The sequence below is a fragment of the Anser brachyrhynchus genome, assembly GCF_964034855.1.
Source record: "Anser brachyrhynchus genome assembly, chromosome: 1".
NCBI lineage: Eukaryota > Metazoa > Chordata > Aves > Anseriformes > Anatidae > Anser > Anser brachyrhynchus.
Window position 1 is genome coordinate 53,706,566 of NC_137694.1, and position 24,129 is coordinate 53,730,694.

Here is a 24,129-nt window from a genome sequence, read left to right on the forward strand (position 1 = left end):
GCTTTGAACCATTTTTCTTGTGAAATAATGAATCCTATTTTATTATAAAACATTCCAAGATTATTCAAGGAAGCAGTTTAGTAAATGGTATTAGAATAATCTGTTATAAACCTAGTACACATTATTTTCAAGTACAAATCCTGTATAAAATTATGTGTTCATGTTATAGTAATTCTCGCTAAAAGGAATAGATCACAGATGTTTTATATATCATACAGATAAGCGATGTTAGAATGCTACCACATTACACCATTTATTGTTGCAATTAGTGGGATTTTTATTCAAAAATAATGGAAGTGAAAAAGACTGCAGACACCCAAATTGACTAATAAATATTTATGATTATAGTTCCAGTGTTTCATTACCCTAACTGTAATTTCTTTTTCTACATCTAGTTGAAATTTCCATTGCTGAGTCTTTCACCTTTTGCCTCTTGCTCTATCACTGTACATCTCCAAGAAGAAGCTGTCTTTTTCTTCACAGCTTCCTGTTAGCTATCTGTAGACAGCAATAAAGTCTCCCATGAACCTTCCTTTCTTAAGTTTGAAATGACCCAGCCTCTCTTTATATGCCATGTACTCCAGCCCCTGACCAGCTTGATGGGCTTCCACTAAACTCACTCCAGTCCATCAGTGTCTTTCTTGTACTGTAAAGCCCCAAACCAGACACAGTATTCCAGCTGCAGTTTCTAGAGTCCTGAGTAGAGCGATATAAACAAATCCCTCGACCTGCTGACTTCACTTTTGCTGAAGTAACCCCAGGTGCCTCTGGCCTTATTCACAAGGGCATAATCGTTCATCTTGATGGTCACCACAATACATAAATCTTTTCTTCAAAACTGCTTTCTCCACCCCAAACCTGTTATGTTGCTTGAGATTCTTCCATCCATAGTAATTGGATGACAGTTGGATTTTGTCATTGATCACCAGTTTCTGAGCCTTTCAGTCCAGCCAATTTTCCATCTACTGTATAACTCAGCTTTTTCTCTACAGGGGTAAATGGAAGATCTTGCAAAAAGTCTTAAAACATTCACTGTTCTCGCCTTATCCATGGAGCCAGGCATCTCATCACACAAGGTAGTAAGGCTGGCCAGGTGACATTTGCCTTTTACAAAGTCATGCTGGCTCTTCCCAACCACTGTCTCATCCTTTATTTGCCTGGAAATGGCTTCTAGGAGTATTTGTTCCATAAACATCACAACACTGATCAGTTTGTGTTTTCCAGGATCTTCCCAGGATAGTTATTTCCTTTTGTGATGATGGACACAATTTGTTCTTTTTCCACCCACTGGGAACCTTCCCTAACTGCCATGACCTTTCAAAGATGTTAAAAGCCTCACTATGACAATGAATTAATCAAGTCTGTCAGCACCTTTGCATGCAGCCAGTCTAGCCCCTTTGACTCATGTACGTCCAATTCACTAAAGTGTCCTGTCTTCTTGCATTGTGGGTTGTGCTTTGCTCCCACAGATTTGCTGCTGTGCTTAGGGAGGTCAGTTGGCAGATGTTACTAATAAATAGTGAGGGAAAAAACATAAATAAAATGATACAGAATATATTGATGTCATGGGAAATAAAAACTGCCTCATCAGAAAATGCACCCAAAACGGAAGTAGGTTAAGGATAAAGGGTAAAGAAAACTAAGAAAACTGACAGAATTGCATTGAAAACTAATAACTTAGCCATTACAATCTCGAAAAAGCATAGTAAGATATTTTCATTAAATCTTTACAAAAAACCTTAGAAAGTGTTTACATTCTTCCTAAACGCAAATTTGCTGTCGTATCTTTACTTCCTACACAAAAACACCTTGAAGTGCTGTAACAAGCTTTGTCACAAAACTTGACTAGTGGTGCAAGGATTGCTATGCACACAGTACAACTATAAAAACACGATTATTACTATAATAAAATGCAATGAAAAATATAAAACAGACTCTAAGATGGAAAATAAAACATATCAATTTAGGATTTGTCTTTCCAGGGAGGCCTTTTTAAGTATAAGGAGAACCAGGAATTGAACTTATCTCAGAATGCTTATTGGTTCTCTAGATATTACAGGAAGTCTGGGCTTTACCTTTAGCTTTCATCCAAAAGACAGACCAGCAAAGAGAAACCATGGCCTTGATAGCATTATTCAGAGAGAGCATGGGTATCTTTAACAGTTACTTCACTGTCTGTCAACTCCTTCAGCATCTCTTCATTCCCTATAGAATGAACTTCCCGATAGCAGAGAGCCAGTCCTGTTTGGTTAAACCCGATAGATAAATCCTGGAGAGCAGAAGGTAGTAAGAGTATGCTGTTATTCTTACCCTATTACCCAATGCCAAAGTCATGGTTGTAGTTTACTTTGTGCAAATTTTCATTTTAGGGCATGGAGGTAATGATAGCGTTCCTTTAGATTTGTCTATTTACTGTTTTATACTTTTACAGTCTATTTACTGTGTTATATGTATCTCAAATAATTCATTGTGTCTTCTTGGCCAAGTGAATTGTCACAGCAAATGAAATTGATACTGCACTAAATGTATTTCTCTATGGGAATTTAATTTGACATAAACTATACATATTTTCAAGCATCTTTATATGTCTAATTATACTAAATTTCTTAGAAAACTGAAAACTAACACAGGCAGTTTTGCTACCAATTCTAGATTTTCTTCATATTTAGAGTTGTCACACATCCTCAGTAAGCAAAAAGACATGGAAAGGGTCACAGCATAGCTGGTCTATTTAATGACATATTTTATATAATTTTTCATTCCAAAGGAATCTAGACTTTTTTTTTTACAGTAACATTACATTCAGTGATTTTTTTATATTTTTTTTTCCGAAGTACAAAGTTATTTTATATGATGCAAACAATGGGTATTGATAAAAAAAAATAAAAAGGATGAATTTTAAACAGAGGTTAGGACTGGCTAGGACAGGGATCAGTGTGAAATTCTAACATCACATTTTTAATAGGCTTTGCCACTGCATAAGTCACTTGAAATTTACAGCTGTATTTATAGGGAAGATGATCTGTACGGATATACCAATTCAGTTAATCATCCTTGACCTGCTTAAATGCTTCAGGTCTCAAAGGCTTCTTTTACTGCTGTTAAGTAGCTGATAACTTTCTTTGTTTCATGCAACAAAAAATATATAAATGTAAAACAAAACTATGGAATATCATGGGGTATACATGCATATATCAAACAGTTTATAACGCAGCAAATGAAGAAGAGGTTTGCTAGACATCGTTAGTATGGAATAGAAAATACAAGCTTAGATTAACTTCATGGTTAGACTAGTCATTGTACTTGAGTAGGTCAGGAAGTACATATTCCTTATATGTAGTTCAGGAAGAACAAAACTAGAAAAAAAATGTTATTTATTCATACTGTTATGTAGCTTAGTTCCCTCCTAATATGTCTGAACTTTTTTTCTGCATATTTTTTTTCTATTTTGATTTAGAGTTTTGGTTCAACTTTTAAAATGTACATTTGGAAAGAAGAAACATAAGCAACTTCTTCTCCAAGTTCATTTTTATATGATTTGTTAAGACAAAATGTCCAATTGATCTTCACAGAGAAAACAAACTACCAGGTCTTACTGTCTTAGCTAAGATTCAAAAAACACTAGTTCTCTTAAGATTAATTCATGGCAGAAAAGTATACCTGTCTATTGTTGAAAACAAAAACAACCTATTCACGTCAACGTTACCACTATCTTTTTATTCATTAGCAAGTAGCTAAGAGAGCTTTTATTCACTAGAGTGTTCATGAACAAAAGTGATTCAATTCTAGCATGTGCAAGTGTTTTTAAAAGCTCTTTGTGGGCTGCAGATCTGGAGAGAAAGAAGAAAGAATTTGACAGCTAGGAAAAAAGTGGGAAGCAGTTGCTAGGAGACAGAGAAAGATGGGTGATATTTTGCACCGACAGCGGTGCTAACATAACCTTGACTATGTTACATTTCAAGATAACAGGGCTGCATTTAAAAGCCAGTGGAGTACCCGGTCATCTGAGCCCACATCGGATTCACCCAGTAACAAAGAGAGAGCAAGCCTTTTCTTCTGTATCTGTGGCACCATAATAGGAATCTGGCCTTTAAGAGTGCATATTGTACTGTGTTCCAATAGATCAGATGACATCTGGTTAGTCTTACTTTGTGAAGTCTTGTTTAGTAAAACCTTAGCTAGTGCCTAAGAAAACAGGAATACTTTTTGTATGAAATTTAGGTAGTACATTATTTTTGAAGTGATAAACTCAATCACAGTAAGATAATGCTTACTTATATGAACGACATTTACTCGATTACTGTCTTTAAGCTACAGAACAGAGAAAACAATGTCAAATTCTATTAATTCATCTAAAAAAAATGTATCAGATAAACATACTTTGCAGTTGTTCCCGCTCCTTTGTCTCTCAGAAGCAAGTGACACAGAAAAACAGATTTTACTGCATCTATGACAAATTGAGATGGTTCTGTTTGTTTGCTTTAACATAAATTTGAAGAGGGAATCCAATACAAAAATCAGTGCAATACATACTTATATGGCTTTCAGAGACTTTTGCTGTTGTCCCTTATTTAGGTTCAAAGTTTATTAAATATGAACTTTAAAAGGTCAAGAAAACTTTAACACAATTACAAACTGGTAAATATTTCTCAAAGTTTTTTTCACAATATATGTGTATTGAATACACATATTCATATTCATATGTGTATGGTCTTTGTAACCTGTGCTCTTTTCTGGAATGTGAATGACCAAACCTGAAATCTTTATTCAGCTTTTGTGTTCTTCCCCAAGTGTGTTTTGAAATCAGTTGAAGACTGAGAAGTAAATTTGAATTAAGAAATAAAGTAACAATTTCTGGGCAGTAAAGTAGAGCAGATTTCTCCTTCAAATCAGAACACTGATACAGCTTTTTTTTTTCCTTTCTTTCTTTTTTTTTTTTTCTTTTTCACTAGCATAATGGAAGATTTCCTCAGCTTTAATAACTGCTAAGTATGTGGTTGAACACAAAGAATTAGTTGCAACATTTCCAATGTCACCATGGCAAATGTGAGTCTAAATTAGTTGTTCATTGCTCAGATGAAAAGAAAAAAGAAGACTTCTGTGCCAAGACAGATTTGCTTTCAGATCCTTTATAAAATCTTATATTCAGAGAAAAAATAAGAGCCATCAGACTACAATTTTGGTTAGGTCATTATAAAAAAGACAGCACATTAACTGTGTACATGCAAAGGAGGAATAGGAAGGGAAAGGAAGGCAAGGCAGTACAAGACAAGGCAATTTCCATCTGTAGCTTTGTTTCACACTGATACTGTTCCATGTTGTTACTGACAAAAGGACAAGAAAGCAAAGCTTGGATTTGAATATAATAGCTTGATATTCAAAAGAATGACATTAATTCTCTACCTATTTTTTCTGAATTGTTATGTAAAAAATGTGTCTCCTATTTTGTCTTTAAAACAGCTGCCTATTATTTCCAGGTAGAGTTGTTTTTCAGGCTGTAAAATGTCTGTATAAAACCCACTATGATTCAGTTGTACAGAGCTACAGTATTAAAAGTTTTTTTGTGATTCCAGCTCGCTATGGCATTCTGACCTCCTCAGTGATGTGGCCTTGTTGGTTTGCAAATTCTAACAATACTCTAAAAGAATGCAAGTGTTAGACTTTTAAAAACATGCATTCTCGTTTATAAATGAGAATTTATAAATCAACTCACTTGGGCTTGAATATATGCAGGTTTCAGGAAACTAGGAAAAATTAAAGTAAAATTGCCAACTCATTGCATTTAATTTCAGCTAGTAGCAATTACCATCTTGTGAAATTTTCCTCAATCGTCTTGTCCCTCAGCAGAACTTACAGCCAAGAGGACTGAAGCCAGAAAGAAGACTCATTTCTCTATGCATTTTTTACATGTGGGCTGAGATTTCCATTAAGAAATTATATTCTGCCAGCTCCCACTGTTTTCAAAGAGGTTCAAATCAGACTTTGTGAGACAGGACTACACCCCTCACTGGTAGGACATGGGCTTTATTTGTGTAGAGCTAGTGAAAGACAGAAATGGTGCTGGGAAGAGAAGAAGGATACAGAAGGAGATTTTAGGATCTGCAGAGGAATCAGAGGAAACTCTGGGAAGATAGAGAGCACAGGAGAAAAAGAGAGAGAGGAAAGAGTTCCACGAAGATCATCAGAGGGCTGGAGCACCTCTTCTGTGAAGACAAGCTGAGAGAGGTGGGGTTGCTGAGCCTAGAGAATCATAGCATCATAGAATCACTTAGGTTGGAAAAGACCTCTAAGATCATCAAGTCCAACCATTAACCTAGCACTGCCAAGTCTATCACTAAACCATATCCCTATGTGCCACACCTGCAGGTCCTTTGAATACCTCCAGGGATAGTGACTCAACTGCTTTCCTGGGCAGCCTGGTCTAATGCCTCACAACCCTTCCAGTGAAAAAATGTTTCCTAATATCCAACCTAAACCTCCCCTGGTGCAACAAACCTCCCATGGTGCAACAAAAGAGAAGGCTCCAGGAAGACCTTATAGCAGCCTTCCAGTAAAGAAAAGATGGGGAAGGACTCTTTGTCATTGAGTGTACTGATAGGACAAGGGGTAATGGTTTTAAGCTAAAAGAGCTTAAAAGGGCTTAACATTAGATATACAAAAGAAATTCTTTACTGTGTGGGTGGTGAGGCACTGGAACAGTTTGCCCAGAGAAGCTGTGGATGCCCCATCCCTGGAAGTGTTCAAGACCAGGTTAGATGAGGCTTTGAGCAACCTGGTCTAGTGGGAGGTGTCCTTGCCCTTGGCAGGGGGGTTGGAACTAGGTGGTCTTTAAACGTCCCTTCCAACCCAAGCCATTCTCTGATTCTATGTTAGTTCCAGGTGGTGGACTCATGTTTCCTTGGAATTTTGTCCATCTGGATAGGGAAACAGGTCATCAAGCTGCCCTTGGAAGGTGTGAGAACTGTAGAAATAATGCTGGTTTTTGAGCAGAGATATGATTTAAAAACTAAAAAAAAAAAAAAAAAGGAAAGTCAAATGAAGTAAGAACTTTTTCAGCTATTTAAACAATAACAGATTTTCAACTATAGTCTGAATGCATTATATTTTTGGTGTGAAGTATTTTTATGAAAGATATAATTGCATGGAAATTATGAAGAAATTCATCTGCCTCACAGATGAAAGGCATCCTGAACTGCCACTTCAGGATGACTTAAACTTCATTTGGTTAGTTGAACAGGCACAGTCAGTTACTGCAGCTCAGCTGTTGATTATATATTCAAACCCTACATGAAATGCCCATTTAAGCTACAACATGTATCTCTGGGATCATTAACAGACCTTTTTTTTTTTTTGGCTTATAGGAAAAGAGTTATTGGCTAAAGGAAAAGAGTTCTTTTTAATATTGGGGGCATCTTAATATTTCTTATATCTTAAGCCTCTTCAGCTCACTTTTCTTTTGTTTCTTTGAGCACCTGTCATTCATGCTTTCTGCTGTCTTAAAGCTAACAACATAGTTTAGTATATAGTAAAACTATAGTTACCTGAGAGTATTCAAATAATTTATTTGACTACATAATTTTACATAAATAAAGTTGAAGTATGTAAGGAGGACCAAAACCTCAAAGTACTGCATAAGCAAATATTTTTGCATTTGTCAGAAAGGCTGAATAGTTTTATTTTTTAGTGTTTGTTTCCTGAATATGTATTTGATCTTGAGATTTTAACAGTTTTAAAATTGAGGTAGAACAAAAATACTGTACATTCTATGTTGTAGGTTTGCTAACAAGCAATTTTCATCTACTGAAATGTAAACCATTCTTGTGATTTAGTGAGTCTTCTAGCAATATTTGGCTTTCACTATCAGTAGTAAAGGAAAATAAAGTATGCAAAGAAAAGAAATGGCATTTCTTAGACTGGGAGTTATCACTGGAAAAATTATGAAAGCTTTGGGACATAAACATCCTTTTTGGGGGTCTCCCATATTTGTCAAGAGTCTGGAAACAATTGTACATACATGAAAATGTACAATGTCTCATTGTACCTGAATGATTAATTTTTGCTTTGCTTTGTTTTGCAGCTGAATCTACTGATCTGATAGAATATATTAGCTTTCTCTACAAACACCACTAACAGCCTTAAATGTCCTTAGATCATAAGCTGGAACTAACACAGTGCAGTGGGAATGGGAGTTGAAATATATGCTGAATATATGCTGAATTTTGGCAAGTCATTTAAGGTGAGGTGCTTAATGAAGTTGTGTAAGTTAGGAGAAGAGCTGCCATAAGATCCTGGTCAGAAGAGGGAAAGTCACCAACATACAGCACTGAAGCTCACTTTAGGTCAGCTATGCCTTTTGATCATATTGGGAGCCTGGTGCCCACACTGCTAGCTTAGGTTACCTGTAGTTACATGAGCTGATGCTGAACCAGGGTGCTCAAACAACAGTACTGTTTTCAGAGGTATTGAATTATTATTGTTGTTGCTGCTGTTAGTTATTATTATTAATGGTGTAAATCATAGACATATAACAGGAACATCTCTGAAGCTTGTAGAAGCACAGCACACACTTCTGCTTTTGAGAGTATAACTTGTTTACGATTTTTTGTAAAACCCAAACAAACTGCAAGATGATATGAAAAATCTTTAATGTGTGTACCTGAAGGCAATGCTGCAAGTTATTTTTTCAATGAATTCATTGCATTCAATTAATATGAGCAGATTATCTACCGTGGAGTGGACTTAACACATTTGCCAATGTTTTTTTCCTTGCCCTTTGTAAAAGATGCTTGTGAATAACATTTTATTTTTATGCATAATGTGGTCTTAGAATATTTGCAATTGATGTATATTCCATCAGATTATAGGCAAACTGTGGAACAGCAGTACAGTATTTAAAGTTTGACACCTAGTTTTGTGGGTTAGTCTTTCTATAGTTAGGTTTCAACGTTTACTACAGAGTATGTCTTATGAAAGGATGCAACACACATACCTACAGACTGGCAGGGCATACTGTAGTGCATATGGCAGGTTATATTAACTTTAAAGACTGATAGAGATTACGTTACTGCACATATTTTGATTTTTCTTCTAGGTAAGGGAGCGACTGAGGGTTTCTTTAGAAAGAGTCTCTGCACTGGAAGAAGAACTAGCTGCTGCTAACCAGGAGGTAACATAAAACACTTTCTCCCCTTTTGAGGTTCAATTTCTGTAATATTCTGTCCTGTGTGTTCCCAGTCACTTTTTTTAAGCCTCTCAGGGAAAAAAAAAAATAAAATTAAATTAAAAAAAAAAAAAAGATAAATTACATTCTGAATAAACTGCTCAGCAAGGCTTGTTTAAGGTGCTTTTCAGATTAATACAACCTTTTGTTCCCTAATTTATTTTGTTCTTCTGTGGTGAGCAAACCGCAACTCAGGAACTAGTGACAGGCCCTGAAATTTTTTATTGGACATGAAAAAAGAGTGAAACAACTAATCTGTCAGATACTATAAGAAATGTAATAACTTGAATTTCTATTATACTATAAAATTAAGTAAAGCATACATATACATGATATATATATTAACATTGACATTTTAAAACTAAGTGGAGGAAAAAACGTTATGATTGATGTCAAAATTTAGGTTTGTCTACCCTTTTAAGTGCAGTATTTCACGGTGAACTGTGGTGCCATATTACTTCTGTGAATTTAGACAAGAGATTTTTCACCTGTAAATTAACTTGCAGACTGTTACCATAATCTTTTGTTCGGAAGGGTGAACAACGACACCTAATTGTATTATACATGCAAGTGCACACATACATAGAAAGGAATTTTAAACCCTAAGGAGGCAATGCTGAGGCCTGACAATATAAATAATGGAGTTGGCTAGTCACTTTGCTATCCCCATCACATTCTGAATCTCCACCTGACAGGTGCCTTTCACACTGTTTAATGTAAGTTAGACAAGCAAGAGAATTGGATGAAAGCTACTCAGCCTTAAGACAGAAACTGAGAACAACTGCAGGCAAAGTTAAACTACTACCAAATTATTCAAGGAAAATGGAATACCATTCAGTTCAGAATAATGTATGATAACATAAAATAGTACTCAAATAGTTTTTTGTTTTGTTTTTTTTTTCTTCCCCTATATTAAGCTAGGAAAAGTTACTTTCTTAAAGTAACTTCTAAAAAACAGGATCTGCAATTTATTAGTGTTTCTTTTTTATAAACTGTGAACCAGATATTATGAATCACCCCTTTTCTTTGAACAGATAAAGTGCATTTACTTTATCTGTAAGATAAAATCCCTCTTTTGCTGTTCCATTTCAGAAAGTTCAGAATACTTGGGTTCATATGACTTACATATACTCAACTAATGTGTTATTTGTACTAGCGCTTGTTAAATAGGAAACAGTCCTTTTGGACAGTCAAGCCAATTGAGATGCATCCCATTCCTCGGATCCCTTCCATTCATGACCCAAATAAATCCAAGTTCAGTTCACTGGGCATGGGACCAGGTCTTTAGAGCATTGCCTTATTATTTGGAGATTGAAAGAAAGTTAGTTAAACGTGTACAATGAAATGAGTTTGAAATAGTATTTTCATAGCCTTTCTTTCCCCAAATCCATAGAAATGATATAAAGTCTTTGTGTCTGCATGATACTAAAAGCATTTAGATGGACATTTAATCAGCAAAGCATGACATGACACAATCAGAATACTGGTATCCCCGTTTCCACTTCAAAAAATTAGTTATTTAAATGAGCCAAAATTAATTAGACAATCACAATATGTAAGTCTGTTTTTATACTAGCTTCCACAGTGAATGCACAGACAATAAAGGGCTTTAAAAATTTATCATACTATATATGAAAATAAATGGGCCAAGTTTCCAAGGGAATTGAACATATGCTTTTCAGTAATTTCCATATTCCTGTCACTCAGTGTCTGTTCTCCCATGAGAATATGTATTTACTTTCACATCCATTTTCTTATACTAAGAGTGTACTACATATTCAGAACTATATCCAAACATAAAATGATGACAGTAAATTTGCCCCCTGATTAGATGAGGATATGATTAAGTATACAATGAATATCAGATTCAGGGATAAAAAATAGTAGAAATCTATCTGTTACGGTAGCACCTTTCTCTGAAATGCCTAGCTTGTGACTGTGGCTCTGATGCATGGCAATGATGAGAAACAGCAGACGTTTCATATACATGTCAATATAAGATGAGTACTTGTATTGGAAATAGCCTTATATAAAAAGTGGCAGGAGGGGGACAGAGGGAGAGACTGTAGCTTTTCATCTGCAGATAGTAATCTCTCATTTAACAGTCTTTTTAGCTTATTATATGCATACCAAAGGGTGTGAAGACATCTGGAACTCTGGCAAAGCTGATTTCAGCTGTAGTTCCCAACACCATCTTAAAAAGCACTTCATATTGAAAGGGAATTGTTAAACTCAGTGACTTGAAATTGCAGGGGCAATTGAGATGGACAGTTGGACCCATTGGGTGAACTTAGGCTGTGAAGGTAACGTTTATATGTAATCACATAATGGTAATAGAGAAGAACCTTGGTCTACAGTTCCAATACTTACTATTGATATGGCATAAGTCACTGTTGTTGGTTTGGTTGAACTTTTCAAAAGCAAGAATGTACACCAAACAGTTCATTGCTAGTTTGATTCTGTGAAGGTAATAGTTTCTATTAAAAAGTGAATATAAGTTTATCTTCTTTTCAAATAAATGCTATACAGAAATTATTTTGATTGCATGTAATATTTTTAAAATGTTAGCAATTTGTGATATTGTAAATAGTAAATTCTCTCTACAAATTAACGTATAAGGATTTCATCAAGTCATTAAGGGAACCCTTATGTTTGTTGCGGAGGAAGAGTTACACAATTCAGTTACTTTAACTATCTTACTGTATATGAAATCTTGGTTTTAAATTGTATCAAGATGGTGTACAGGATACTTAAGCTGTACATCATAATCTCTTTAAAATGTATTTACAAGTAAGCTATTCAGTATTTTACAGAGCACAGGATTCAGCTCAGAATTAGGACTCTTTAACTTGGGTATCTACACATGAACTGGATGTCAAAAATTTGACCGTAGTCTGTGTTGCTCTAGGAAATCTGGTCTGCCAGATAAACTATCTGCCAGGGCTGCCAGATGCGACACAAAATGGGCAGAAGAGCTGCATCTGTCTGGAGCCAGAGATGGGGAAGGAAAATCCCTCTCCACTACGATGAAACTAAGTGTCTGTGTTAGGCAACTAACTCATAACAAGCTCAGATGCAGACACTTAAGGCATAGGCAGCTAAATTTGTGTGTCTTAGACAAACAGTGGGAGCTCACTGAAATCAGGTAGTGGAGTTTAAATATGGGAGAGATATAAAACGGACCTCTATTATCCTTAAACACTAGATTTAAAATAATTTAAATGTATGTTTTACTGGGAGGAAAAAAAAAAGTTATTTGACTATATATTTTATCTTGCTGCAATTAATTTGTGAGTGTAGAAGGGCATATATATATAATATAAAGGCAATCTGGGTCATTGTTGGAGAGTTTTCATGCAGACTGTGGTAAGATAACTCTACGGTAATTGATTCCATTGTACTTACAATATTTGCTTTTTTTTCAGCAATTATCATGTGATATACAATAAATTATCATTTTTATTTCTTTTATCCTTACATTAGAAGCCATTATCTGTTCACAACTGGAAGATGTTGTCCTATTCATTGTGTCTGTTGTAGCTAACAGGAATAGCAGATATTGTTAACAATTTTCAGAAGGATTTACCAACCACTTTTAGTTAAAATTACTGTAAAACAGAGTTACATTTGCTTACCCTTCAGATGTTTTTAAAATGATGCAGTATTTTATCCGGTTCCCCATAACCCATGGTCTCTCCAAATAGTTGTGACTGAAGGTTATAATTTGCAGCTAGCAATTATACAAGCTGCAAGTGATACAGCCAATACCAAAGCTCAATAGAACAATAGTGTCTGTTTATGAACATTTTGAAGGCAGATGCGATGTTTCTTAGTGAGCGTACAAACATTTGCAGATTCCAACAAGGTTCTGTGAACCATGTTCCTCTTTACACACTAATTTGAGAAGAATGAATCTCATTTGCAAGGGATGTGGGATGTGATTTTTCCTTCATGGTTTTGTCATTTATGATCTTCATGGAAATTAACTTCAGTATTTAAATTACTGACAAGATAACCATTTTGTACCAAAGCTTTTGAGATCCTCTAATTAGTGTTATGAGCATGAGTCTTTTTTAAACGTATGCTAAACTACAGCATGTGCATACACACTGAGATATTTTATTAGCCCTATATATCATCAGGAACTCAAGCTCTAGTGGCTTCTGAAGGGCATGGAATGTAGATGGAATATAGACAGGTGATAGCATGGCCCACACTGATGTTTTAAATCCATTTCTGCTCCAATGTAAAGTTGTAAATGACAACAGTTTTGATTTCCACTAAGAGATTTCACTGTTTCCCAGAACTCTCAACAGTTTCCCCAAAAAATAAACTTTAAAGCTTTTTTCCCAAAGCTTGTATGTAAAATTAAGTTTTATATGTGGTTTATAGTATAGTGGGACTAAGTCATGTTGTCATGTTTTTAAAGTACGGCACTTTGCATACAAATTTTCTCCTGCCCTTCTCAAACATTTATACAGCCCTTGTATAATCTTTCTGTGCTGTTAAGATTTGTGTGATAAGTGGCTTTCCAAAACCCTTGTTTGTTTCTGTTAAATACACTGGTGGTTTGGTTTTTTTTGTTTTTTTTTTTCATTTTTCCTCATTAGTAGAAAATGTACCATGGAAAATACAGCATTAATTACATTTATTATCTCAAGGATATACTTTTGGAACTGAGAAAACACTGGGACTGTGTAGAATATGAAATCAGAGAAATTACTGGTTTGAGGTTCTGTATCACTGTTCCACCATACACTTTTCTTCAGCATTTGTTGAAAAAGCCAGTGCTGGTTGAAAATGCCAAAGATGATACTGCTTCTGTCAATTGACACATAGATTATATTTAAAACACTCAGGCTGCCTTTTAAAACCTCATTGTTACAATTTCCTCTCGCTTCTACAGAATTTTGCTCAACAATTTCAGGATAAATTTAACTCTGGGAGCTATCAGAGAGACTGCAGGAGATTTGGCCCATGATACTGTAACTGCATACATTCTCTTATTTATGCAGTGTGTTTCTTCCTAACTGACAGTGCATTAGTTTATTCATCATGGTACCCTAATGTTGTTGTGTTGTTTTTTTTTCCTATAGCATACATGAAAGCATCCATAAATTATTTATATCACTGAAGAGAAAGGGTGATTTGTGATTTATGAATCTTTATATTCTATACCAGAAGCACCAGAAAATACAGTCACTTATTCACGAAAGAACTTTCAAATACCATGTTAATTGCCTAGCTTTTGCTATGTAGTACAAGTCAAGAAACAAGCACAAAATGCAGATGCATTCAAGAGTTATGGATGGTTTTGACTCTGACATTGAGGAATGCTACAGATGTTATTGTTCTGTCATTAATGCTACTGAAATATTCTTTAGTATTTGTGATATATATATAAATTCAGCTAACTATGGTGTGTTCTTTTTACCAAAAGCTACATGTGAAAGCATGTTTTTAAATTCCTAGCTCTTAGAGAGTTTCAGCTCCTATTAGCCTGAGGTAATTTGTGGTACAGGAGTTTCTTGGTGGCCTTAGCCTTTGTATGGGGATACAAAGAGATTTTTGGAGTAGAAATGTTATTAAAACAACACTTTGCTGAGAAAAATAAGATTTTCATTTCTTGACTATCTAATATACCCAACATTTCCTCAATCCAAAATTCAGAAATTGATGGATTTAAAATCTCTGGATGAAATAGGGTGAAATTCGGTGAGTTTTTTTCTGGGAGGAAAAAAAAAAAAAACACTAGGCTAGATGGTTTATATCTATTTTTGGTGATTTAAAGTATGTTATCTGGTGAAAAGTCTGAAATAATCTTCATATAGATTTCACCACATTTTCTTAGAATAGTAAAAGTGAAAATTATTGCTTTGTAAACCCTCTCCTACGTGCTAATATTATTCTTTTTTTTTTTTTAAGCTATAACTTTACGCAGGTCTAATTCTCAATAAACCTATTTGTAGTCTGAATCTTATTTTTAAATGTCTGTGTTACTGCGCCAAATTATACCTTTTCTGCAAAGTTGCACATAATAAAAATATTTTGTTTTGAAATGTAATCTTTACGTCCTACATGTAATTGCTTTTCATTTTACCTTTAACCTTAACTGCCTAGTTAAATGTTAACTGCAAAAAGTTATTGTTGCCCTTGTTTTAAATGCAGTAATTAAGCAAAACAATGCATTTTTGGCTGCTTCTTATATTCCATGTCCCACAGTATTAATTCAGATTTCTATACAATTAGGATGTGTGGCATGGCAGCTGAAGAGGCTGAAAATTATATCCTTCACTGCCTTATTTTTTTACAAGGTGAAAAAAAAAAAGCGCAAGAAATAATCAGTTAAGTTGCTATAGGTATTCTATTTTATGTCCTCAACTAATTCTAATCTAAGGTATCAGAAGAAAAAAACTCCAAATTCTTTGTGGATATTGAGGGCAGGAAGTCTGATCTTTGCATTTCTATCATCATAAGCATTTTTCACTAAAGTCTGAGCAGCATAGGTCTAAACTCCAATGCATTTTCCAGACAGTCACTTAAGAACATTAATTTCTATGGACATGTTTGAGACAAACATCACTATTGCACTTGCAAAAGTTGCTTCTTAATATTACATAAATAATACTTTCCATTGAGAAAAGTTTTCTAAACAATTCTAAGTACAAAATTGAAAGATATTCTACAGTGACAGTAGATAATGATTTTGTGCATATTTTAGACTTATTTATGAGTAGGCCACTGCCTACTGTTGACAACCCAGCAAAATATGTTAAATATAACTTCAGTAACTGCAGTCTTTGCTGAAATGATTTTGGAGAGCAGGATTGTGTAGCTGTCCAAATGTCGTAGGGCATTTTCAACAAAGATCATGAAATGCTGTATTCTCTTACACCTCTGTTTAGTGTGTAACGACCTGTAGCAAATTCTAAAATACTGATGTCAGTGTTCAAATTATGCATGGATTTTTCATCTAATTTGACTGCCTTCTATGTATTCTTCAGAAGAAACAACTTTGTAGGAAAGACTGATTAGCAGAAAAGAGAGCATGAAGTGTTCTCTTTACATATGAATGGATTAATCTGCTTCAGGATGTTATTGCTGTTAATGAAGGAGTCAGATTCTTCAACAGAAATTATAAGCATCTCCACTGCAATATTGATGTTTTAAAGACCATGGTTCACAGCTAATACTTCATTTTATGTGCCTATGAAACTTTGTAATAGGTTTTGTTATATAAAGAATTGTGACTAGACTGAATCCCAGTGTCAGAGGTTAATCACCAAATAGAGTTCAGTTTCACTATCACCCACAAAACAGCTTGAGATCTGTTGCACCTCTCGTTTTACTGCTACGAGATTCCTGTCAGTATCAATAAGCATATACACTTTATTTTTAAATTGTTATAAGCTGTAAATTGTACTTTCTGAAGAAAATAATAAATTTTTTGTAAGATAATGCTTAACGGAACATGACAAAAGGCAAAAAGCTATGGAAAACTGTGATTTGCTAATTCCTCTTTCTTTGCTGTTCCCTCAAACCTGCTGTGCAGCTGTGAAGCAATTGTTTAAATATACATTAAAAGAGCAGAAAGCTAGATGTTTGAAATCTATTTTGCAAATCTCTTCATATCTTCTTTTTTAATCTGACAGAAATATTTGACTTAATGAAACCTTGGTCCCCCCTGATTAGAGACACTGATGGTTTAGTGCTTTGGTTTTATCTCTGAATAAATGATGACTGGAGAGCAAAAAATCCCATTTTCCTCCAAATCTTTTCTCCAAACTCCTTGAAAGTTAGCTTTTTCATCAAAATGAGCATAAACCTAATCCTATGTATATATATATATATATATAGGATTAGGTTTATGCTCATTTATATATATATATAGTTCCTTATGTGTGTATTTTTAGAAGTGTTTCTAGGGTGTTCTAATTCATTCTGAAAACAAGTTAGCTATCCCTACTGTAATGAAAAATGTAATCTTTTTGGTCCATTGTCTGGATACTGTGCATATTCTGGGAAACGAATGCACTAAATTCATTATTGTAGAACAATAACAGGATTTTTTCCTGCAAGAATTTGTGAAGATCCTCTTCCTACCTTGTTGCTCTGGCTACAACTTCCACGTGCTGGATCTCCTGTTTCTCCTTACTCACTTTCTCTGGAGCAGAGGGAGGCTCAGCTTTGCTTTTACTACCTTACACTGACCAAAAAGTTTTTCATGATAAGGACTGTTTCAGTCCTTAATACATGAACTTTTCCATATGCCCTCACTCATCAGGCAGTTCCCCCTCTAGACCTTGAAGTGTTTTCCTACCTGTTACTTCACATTAGAAGAGCATCAAAACTTTTGAATAACAGTTCATTATGTAAGTCCTTAAAAATCTTTCAATCTTTCCTGTCACCTTCAATACTGATTACTGTAAAGCAAGTCATGATGAAATTTGATTCTTTTACATCCTTTTTTTTTTTCTTTCAACACTTTGGTCTAAATAATTTGAGAAAAGGAGCTAGGAAATCTGTGAGAAGTATTTGTTCTACATTTATTTTTAGAAGTTACATTCTCATTTTTATGATACCTGTTGCCTAAGTTTTCAGACTTTTGCATTTGGGGTGAAACTCTTCCTATTTGCATAACAAAATTTGTTCTAAACTTAATTCAAGCTTAATTCAAACAAGAGGGCTACAGATTTATTTATTTATTTATTTATTTGTAAATTTAGGAGCGATATATTCCATCTTCACATTTATATTTGAGTGCTTTTACTGCACATTTTTACTATTCATTTTTATTGCATTACTACATTCTCGACAGAGCTCCAGTAAAGGACTAGTGCTCCATTTCATTGTACAAACAATAATAAAACATGCTTCCTGCTCCACAGCATGTTTAGTCTAACTATGTCTTGCAGCACCAGTTCTTTGTACCGCTGTGGAATGGAGGGCATTCCTATAAAGCAAAGGTAGCACAGTGACCTGTGCAATACACATGGCAATCATCACATACTCCTTTTTAGCATCGTAGGAGCTCTGAGAATATCACAAGAGTCAGGCTGATCTGGTGCTTTCTGAATATTCTTGCTCCTGAAAGCACTGAGGTTGTTTTAATCGGGTTTTACTGTTCCTACGGAAGAAAAAGTATGGTGCAATCCAATAGATTTCGTGGGCATGATTATCCATTTCATAAGCATTGGTAGATAAACACAACTAAATTTCGTAACTTGATTTTTGACAGCTGATGGCTGTTGCAGTGTCTAGCCAGTTGCACCGTATGCCAGGCAATTGTTGTCCTGGTACACTGCATAAATCCTGGTACGCTGCATGAATCCTAGCAGGCTCACCATCTCATAACTCCATGCTGGGGAGTTAAATTTGTGAGTACAAGCCCTTACCCAGCTACATGCCTGTTTTGTTTTGTTTTGTTTTGTTTTGTTTTGTTTTGTTTTGTTTTGTTTTGTTTTTAATGGACCGGGACTGCAGGCAGGGAGGGAGTGACAGTGCTCTCCATGACAGTCCAAGTCTAAAGGACAATAGGACATACTGTTCAGGGCTCAATACAAAATACAACCATTCTGCAGTTAATCAGCATGTATGAAAAGTTTCCATTTTCATGTGAAATTCAGTTATTGGCATTATTTTGAGGGTTTCTACAATGCATTACACTCAACAGTAAGTAGGGATCATGGAGTATGCCTGACATTTCTGCAAAACAGCAAATAGTTCAATATATGACACAAACAAAGTTAAAGAACTTGTCTCAGAATTATAAATGGATCTTATATCTTCTCTATTTTATTCCAGATAATTACAGAATAGAAGTCTAAGTTTCTAGCAGAGGTTCCATGGATTTTTTATTTACCACCTATTCATCACCCAGAGCAGAATAAAAGGAGAGAGGGGACGTGGCAAGACAGCCAAAGAAATAGTTAAGGGAAGAAAGCAGGGATGGCAGGAACCAGAGGTGTGGCTGAGCATGTTTCACAATAATTTGCTTGTACACCTGAAACTCCAGGAGATTATTAAACGGGAAGGTTATTTGTATATGTTTTGCTTAGAGATTGTTCACAGTCAGCATGAGATTTGACACTGGGATAATTTCAGATTGAATTCAAAATCATGTATTTGGTAGCCTGTTTAGGTAGCTTACAAATCAATGGCACACAACTCTTACAGACCTTGGTATCATAAGGTTATGTTAGCAAATGCCTTACTTTAAACACACTAACTTGTTAAAGTAAAGAACATAGCATATATTTAAAGTTACGCTTAGCTGATTTGCATTATAGGGTTTGCTATTGCTTTTACAAAGAATATCATTGAAAATTTTAATGCCTAATGTTTAATTTGCTCAGAGTATTCACACTGCCTTTTCATAAGACATCAAAAAGAATACATCACTTCTGTTTGATCTGTTATTTTGGGATTCATGGGCTTTGAAATATATGCCATTTTACCATGCACTAGATGTATAAATTCAGGTTTAAGAGCACAGCTGATTATCTTTTCATCTGCACCAGCTTCAGGGTCATTTGACATTGTCAAATGAGATGTTCAAGGGGATCAAGATAATATCACTGCAAGAATCAGTCTTGTTGATTCTTTATCCTTAACAATCTTCTTGTGCATTCATCTTGATGAAAATACAAAACATGTACCCATTTTGCTTTGTTTATGATCTGCTGGAACAATATATTATTTTATTATTTAGGTAATGTGCTATTTTGTAACGATTAAGCAGTTTTGTGTTTATTTGTTAAACATTACTTGATTTGTTAAGAACATCTACATCCACTAATTCTCAAAACAGGTATTAAATAGTGTAATGAGATCACAGTATTATGTTTTATGCCTATTATTCTCCATAATCAAAATTTTAATGCATAAATTGGCCTTACACGCTACATTTGAATAAAAGATTTTAGTTAATGACTCAAGTCAATAAATAAAATCAACTTTAAGCTTCAATATGCTTATATTTATTAATCAATATTCTAATTAACATGAACCAGAATATATATCATTTTCGTTTTCATATTAGATCACCTCAGCCCAACCGTGCACTTGAGTGTTCTCCAGATTCATAACACAGTTAACTAGCAAGTTGGTAAAAGCTAATGTCTGTGAGCTGTGTCAGCAATAACATGAATTAAGGGTAATTTTCCACTCAAAGTTCTATATTGGCTCTCATTTGTCATTAGACAGAGCAAGGTCCACAAGTCTGACAAACAGAATCTATATTTGATGGACAATACTGAGAAAATTATTTAAATTTTTATGCTGGTCTGCTAACTGATAAAATTGCTTATTGGTAAAATATTTGTGGGAGAAATAGGAAGAGACAGTATGCTGGGAGGAATAGATGTATCTTGGTAAATGCTTATCTCAATAAGTACACATATCATGAGATTTTTAAAAACTTTTTTTTTTTTTTATCTGAGTACAAACAAGTTCCCATCATATGTCTGAAACAGAAGTGAATATAGAAATAATTTTACTTAGGATCAAAAATGTAAAAAATATTTCAGTTTTGATTGAGAAAATTAGATACAATTCTTTTGGATCTTGAATGATGTCTTGAATGTCAGCATTAGAAAATATTTAATAATCTTTATTCATATCAATAGGTATTATCAATGTGTAGATGGAATTACTCTGGCGTTGTACAGAGCTTATTTTATTTGGTTCAGTCTGTGAGAAATGATCCAGCTCACTTGACACTGCAGCTGGATGGTGTAGATTATATACTTTTAGCTGCATAATCCATGGATCCATAGTTACGGGAAAAAAAAAAAAAAACTTTATATGTAATTTCTTTGCATTAGAAAATGGCTATCAGTAAGAATGTCACTGAAAAAAATATTAACATTTTTACTAAAATTAAATGGATGCTTGGGTTTAGTTTCTGAAATTTAGACTTTAATTCACTCTACAGTGCTTTAATTTCAACAGACTGAGAAGATTTAAGTTGGGATTTCCTCTCTTTGTGAATGCAGATCAGGGTTTGATACTCTAAATTGTAATTCTGGGGTAAGGTTCATTTCCTTTCTGGATTCTTATTCATACCCTATCTGTTGTATTTTCATGTTTTGTACAATCAGTAACACAGACGGTGATTTTAATACAGATACAGTATATGGAAAATCTAATAAAACTGACTACACATGCAGAATAGTGGGTTTTTCATAGCAGACGTGTCCACTTAAAAGAAATCTAAACTCTTAAACTCTCTAGATTACACTATACAGAGAAAGCATATAAAATGTTATTTTGGGAAGACTGTTTTGACTCAGAGAGAAATATATTAATGTAATCAGAGGAGGAAAATAGATTTGCAGTATAAATAGCTTTTTTTTTTTTACCTTAAGCATTGGTAGTTATCAATTAAATGCTTATATACTAAGAGCAGATATATAAAACCCTAGATGCACATTATTTCAATTATGTTTTTTTCAATGTCTTGGATATCAACAATATGTTTGAATGTACAAATATATATATGTATGCACACCATGCATAAATATATGTGTGTATATATATACAGAGTGTGCATATATAAATATATGTGCATATATACATATGCAGGGTGTGTATAAATACATGTTACATATAATATATGTATGTAATATCTATATATATATATTTCAGTAAGTCATATATTGTGGTAAACAATGAAGATCATAATATTTCTGCCAAATATGTTCTCAGTTCTGGCCAGCTGGAAATAATTCCCTCTGCTACCAAAGGACTCTTGGGATTTTGTATCCTGGTTTGAGTACATTACAAGTGTCTTTGTGAGAGTAATAATGAAAGCATAATAATTTTGCTACTATTTTGTTGAGCTTGGTTTAAAAAAAGTGAGAGAAATTAGTCAGTAGCTGTCAAATACATACTGTGATACAACCATGTAATTGAAATTTGTTATTATATTTCCATTGTGCTAGTCTATGTAAAAAACAGTTCATTCACTGTATCATGTTTCACTGCACAATTTTTGTGACAAATTAAAAGTAGCACCTTTTTGTTTACTTTCATAAGAGTTTCTGAAGAAAATGTATTGAAATGTACCCAGTAATCTTCTGTGAAAAATCCTGACAGATATTTTTTTCATAATAGTAACTGCACAATTGCTTTAAATGGCTTCCATTCTGTTTACAAAGCATTACCAGTATATCATAGAAATAAATGGTGCATGCTGTAGACCATGCGCAATAGCACAAAGCAGTTATTTGCACAATAAAACTTAATTTGGTTCAGAACTCATAATGAAGTGAAGGAGACTAATAAAGCCTATTGCCTTATTACCAGCACAAAACATTGGTGTATTATTACATTTAAAGCATCAAAATGACTGCCAATCCAGGCACTTGGTTCAGAAAGAGACAGTGCTCACTGATGGCCTCAGAGGATGGAAGGAGGCCCTGCAGCCAGCTGAGTGCCCCAGCCATGGGCCGCCCCTGGACCACAGTACCCTGGTCACAAGCAGAAGTGCCCTCATAGACACATTGATAAAACTTTGACACCTAGAACCTGTCAATAGGTATCATGAGCACCAACCACCAACAGTGAAAGATCACAAGTATGGTTAGTAGCCTCACCCAGGGCCGGATCTCAGTGTATGACCTCCCCCTTTTGCCACAAGGTAAAGACCTGACTGACTTTTTAAGCCAACTATCTTTTACAATGTCCCTCTGATCAGGTTGAATAACATTGCTATAAATCTGAACATAAATTCTCATGCAGAATTAGCCAGCATGTGCTGGCTTTCTAGTAATGATAGGGTGATTCTTCTTGGCCACTGAGTATAAGCATATAGATTTATTTATTTATTTTATTTTTCTGGTTTTTTAAGCTCCATAATGCACAAACATACAAGGTCTGTTTTCATTAGGTCCACCACTGTATAATCAACAAAGTTATAAAAACTTCCTCGTGAGGTTGCTCTCACCTTAATGAGGATTTCTTCCTCAGAAGAAAACCTTAGAAGGTCAGTAAACTCAAAAATGAAGGAAGAGAAGAATGTATGGTGAAAAATATTGAAAATATGTATTATTCATAACTCCCACCATTTTTTGTCTTTGAATAAAATAGTATTTTTCTTGACATGTCAGGATATGTTTTGGCTCAATTGTGTAAAATTTCTGGAAAGCTCACTACCTGACTAGCAAGAAAATGTACTGGAATCCAGACAAACATAACATAAACCTAGCTGAGGTTGTCAGTCAGGCATGAACACTTATTTTAAAAGTGAATTTTCAAAATGCTACAAAAGCACAACTTATAAATTTGTCTGATTCATTTAAGTAGTTGAATGGAAGAGGACAGACTACCAAGTTAAAAAAAAAAAAAGTGTATTTTTCCTTCCCCATAGTGAGACTCAAGGGGGGCTGTTATTACTGAAGGTTTCAATCCCCACCTTGAAAAGTTATTTCTGCAATCTGGAAAGTTGTTTGGTTTTTTTTCTTTTTCTTTTGTTTTCTCAAAGTGTGGCTTATGTTGCTTACAATGCTGCACAGTCCATAGTTATTTCAACTCCTAACTGTTGTGAAAAAAAGCTCCGAGTTCATAATTGTACTTTTAAATACAACTGTTTGGAAAGCTCAGAACCTACACTGCTGAGTGGAAAAACTAAAGAATGTTGGCATTGAAGACATCTTCAAGAAGATTAATTTTTATCTGTTGTTTTTAAAGGTGCTTTATGGATTTATGATGAGTTTGGTTTATTAAGTCAGAATGTGCATTTGTTAATGTCTGTAAAATTCTGGAAGGTTTTAATTAATTTCATCTTATACAAGGATAGCTCCAAAATTCTGCATTTGCTTGTCTGTTAAAAAAAAAAAAAAAAAGTAAATAAAATCTGTTTCTTTGCCTTAATACTTTGTTTTACTGCACTGGAAAAAAAAAAAAAG

General features: G+C 34.4%; 1 protein-coding gene across 15 annotated transcripts in view; it reads left to right on the forward strand.

Annotated features, from left to right (window-relative positions):
* PPFIA2 (PTPRF interacting protein alpha 2) overlaps nt 1-24,129 on the forward strand; it is a 341,449-nt gene that overhangs the window by 218,923 nt on the left and 98,397 nt on the right. For all 15 annotated transcript variants that reach the window (XM_080575702.1, XM_080575698.1, XM_080575688.1 and 12 more), the window contains one exon: nt 9,092-9,166. In XM_080575702.1, coding sequence (XP_080431828.1) covers nt 9,092-9,166 — 75 coding nt within the window. The remainder of the gene's footprint in view (nt 1-9,091; nt 9,167-24,129) is intronic.